The following is a 3,220-nucleotide window of genomic DNA, read 5'->3' as shown; positions in this document are numbered from 1 at the left end:
AAGAAAGTGAGGCGGCACAAAAGGCACTCACTGATCTCTGCCAAGAAATTTGGAAGACAACTATCTGGCCGACTGATTGGAAGAGATCAATATTTATGCCCATTCCAAAGAGAGGTGACCCAACAGAATGCGGAAATCATCGGGCAATCTCTTTAATATCTCAAGCGAGTAAAGTTTTGCTAAAGGTAATACAGAAATGGCTACAATCATACATTGACAGGGAACTTCCAGAGGTTCAAGCTGGATTCGTTGATGGACTCAAGTGCGGCACTGGTAGTGAGGTTGGCCCAGGATCAGACATTGTTTGGTTCTGCTGTGCATGGGGTCGCTATGAGTCGGTTGCGACTTGATGGCAACTGACAACAACAACAACACAGTTTCCAGCATCACAGCAACATGGAAGCCACCACAGTACAGCAAACTGACAGAGAAATGCTGGATATGAACTGTTATGTTGCCATGGATATTTTTGTACAGGTGACTTCATATACGTGCTTGTAGTTAATGCACATTTACTAGATTACCTGTACAAAAAGTCCATGGCAACGTGGCTTTAAATAGCTCTAAGCTGGTAAAAGCAAATATTTTTTGTTAGGAGGAGCTCTGGTAGCATAGTGGTTATGAATTGGGCTGCGAACCGCAAGGTCAGTAGTTTGAAACTACCAGCTGTTCCAAGGGAGAAAGATGAGGTGTTTTGTTCCCGTAAAGATTTACAGCCACGGAAACCCTGTATAGGGTTGCTATGAGTTGGAACCGATTCCACAGCACACAAAAACAACTATTCTATTGTTTAGCAGGGAACTGCTAGAAATCCAAGCTGAATTCAGAAGAGCATGTAGAAGGGATATCATTGTTGATGCCAGGTGGATTTGGGCTAAAAGTAGACAATACCAGAAAAATGTTTACGTATGCTTTATTGACTATGCAAAGACATTTAATTGTGTGGATAGTAATAAACTATGGATAACTTTGCAAAGAATGGGTATGCCAGAAGTTTTATTCAATCTTTTACTCCAGCGCCACATTAGTACTCCAAGACATGGCTAGAAGAGACAAATGAAACCATTCACTATTGGACAGAGCAGTTTAAAAAACAACAAAGTACTTATTCAGCATCTTCCTTTTTCAGCAATTTATTTTCTATTTTAATTTTTTTCTCTTTCCCATATCCTAGAACTGTAATGCAGATGGAAGGATAACTTTGAATAGCAGTGTAGATGACATTTTACTTTTCTTTTTAAAAAATCATCTTTTACTAAATGTACTAAGAAAACTGAAAAATATGTGGTGATGTGGACTGTAAGATTGGTTTGAACCACAAGGTCGGCGGTTCAAGCTCACCAGCCATTCCTCAAAAACCCTGTACAGGGCCGCTATGAGTCAGAACCGAGTCCACAGTGCTTAACAACAAAAACACTGTCTAAAATAGATGAAGTATTTTTGTATAAACTTGGGGATTGTTAAACAGGACGTATCTCTGAAAATGACGAGCTGTAGCTGTTACTATAAAGCTAAGGCTTTCACATTAGCCCCTCCCATCCTTTTACCCTGCCCTTTGCAAGCAGGCGTGCAAACAAGCATGCGGGTACAAATACACACACATGCACGGGCGTGCGCGCCAAAGACCTAAGAAATGTGGTTTCCTTTTCCCTTCCAGTTTCTTAGAGCTAACGCTGGAAAGTGTCTGAGGAGCAAACAAGCTGCCTTGGTATTAGGGGTGGTTTCACATTTTCTCAGACTCCTCCCTTCTTCAGACCCTTTTGAGGACAAATTGAAAAGATTGAAGGTGGCAGTGAAAACAAAAGTCCTGTTATGGTCAGGTAGTCAGCTGCGCCACTGATTTCTTATGTCCAGGAACGAAATATGTTCCTTGAAGTTAATATGTGTTTAGACCAGGCCATCAGCGAGGCATCTGTGAGGAAGTCCAGATAGAGTGGTAGGAATGGGCATGCTTCCCCAAACAAGAGCCCTGTTAATTTGGTAAATGAATGAATGGGGCTGTTATTCCCCCGATGAGCACAAAGACGTTCTTACCTAAGCCCTTCTTGATTTAGGTTTCCCCCAAAAGCGCAGTCAGACCAAAATAGCTACGAAGATTCCCAAAACTCTCCACTTCCAGGGTAACTCCTCCTGCCTCTTTTCGTGCTTTGCCTCAAAAATTGGGTGACTTCTTGGTTTGACTGGGGAGGTACCCCACCACTGACCCCTGGAGTTCTGGTGGGGCGCTGTGGGTTAATGCGCTGGACTATACAAAATCGCCTTGAACCACAAGGTCGGCGGCGGTTCAAACTCACCAGCCGCTCCTCCGAAACCTTATAACAGGGTCGCTATGGGTCGGAACTGACTCGATGGCACTTAACGACAACAACAGCCATAACTTGGAGTCCTGGTGTGGCCCTGAAGAATAAAGCACTGGTCCGCAATGTCAGTTTGAACCACAAGGTTGGGCGGTTCAAACTCAAAAGCCGCTCCTTGGAAACCCTATTAGGACCGCTAACAATAACAACAACAACCACAGCCTAACTACCCCGGAGAGACGAAAGTGGAACAAAAAAACCACAACCCCCGCCCCCAACTCACAACAGTGTTTATCCAGTGTTTTAAAAAAAACAAAAAACCCCCGAGAGCTTTCGAGGCCCGCCCATCGCCACGCGATGCATGCTAGGATAAGTAGTTCCTTCAACTCTCAAGTGGTCGTGTTAGAGCGGAGCTCAGGTTGACTCTGTCACAGAGAACTGCAATCCCCATGGTGCTCCGCGGCAGAGAGTAGGGGGCGAGGACGAAGGGGGCGCTTCGCGCCTGCGCAGCTGAAGGGGCTGCAGGGAGGCAGAGGCGCTGTGGTCCAACTGCTGAAGAGTCTACATGTGACAGTGAGTGGGGTCGTAGTTCCTGGCGCCGCCAGACTCTGAGTCCAGACCCCAACCACTGTTCACTGGCCCGGCACCAGCAGTGGGACAACAGCCCACCAACGCTTGGTATTTGGCGGTGTCGCCTTCGGACACGGAGTGCAGAGTGAATTACACCCACTGGGGCAGGTACCTGAGGGACCCTACCGGGAGCCCAGCGTCTCCCGAGCTCCCCGGGTGAGAGGCGGAGCGGTGAGACGAGCTTGGCTTTCTGTCAGCGCCGGCTCTCCAGAGAGCGGAGACATGAACGGCTTCACCCCTGAGGAAATGAGCCGTGGAGGGGACGCGGCTGCAGCTGTAGCCGCTGTGGTGGC

At 47.0% G+C, this 3,220-nt stretch overlaps 1 protein-coding gene across 1 annotated transcript in view; it reads left to right on the top strand.

Moving 5' to 3' along the window:
* Positions 1 to 3,149: 3,149 nt before the first annotated feature.
* The window catches only part of SAP30 (Sin3A-associated protein, 30kDa), a 20,337-nt gene continuing 20,266 nt past the window's right edge, over positions 3,150 to 3,220 (top strand). The window contains exon 1 of the mRNA XM_006864523.1: positions 3,150 to 3,217. Within this exon, the coding sequence (XP_006864585.1) occupies positions 3,150 to 3,217 (68 nt within the window). The remainder of the gene's footprint in view (positions 3,218 to 3,220) is intronic.

The sequence above is a fragment of the Chrysochloris asiatica genome, unplaced genomic scaffold, assembly GCF_000296735.1.
Source record: "Chrysochloris asiatica unplaced genomic scaffold, ChrAsi1.0 scaffold00066, whole genome shotgun sequence".
NCBI classification, from domain to species: Eukaryota; Metazoa; Chordata; class Mammalia; order Afrosoricida; family Chrysochloridae; genus Chrysochloris; species Chrysochloris asiatica.
Note: the sequence above shows the minus strand (reverse complement) of the source record. Positions and strands in the feature narration are given on the sequence as shown.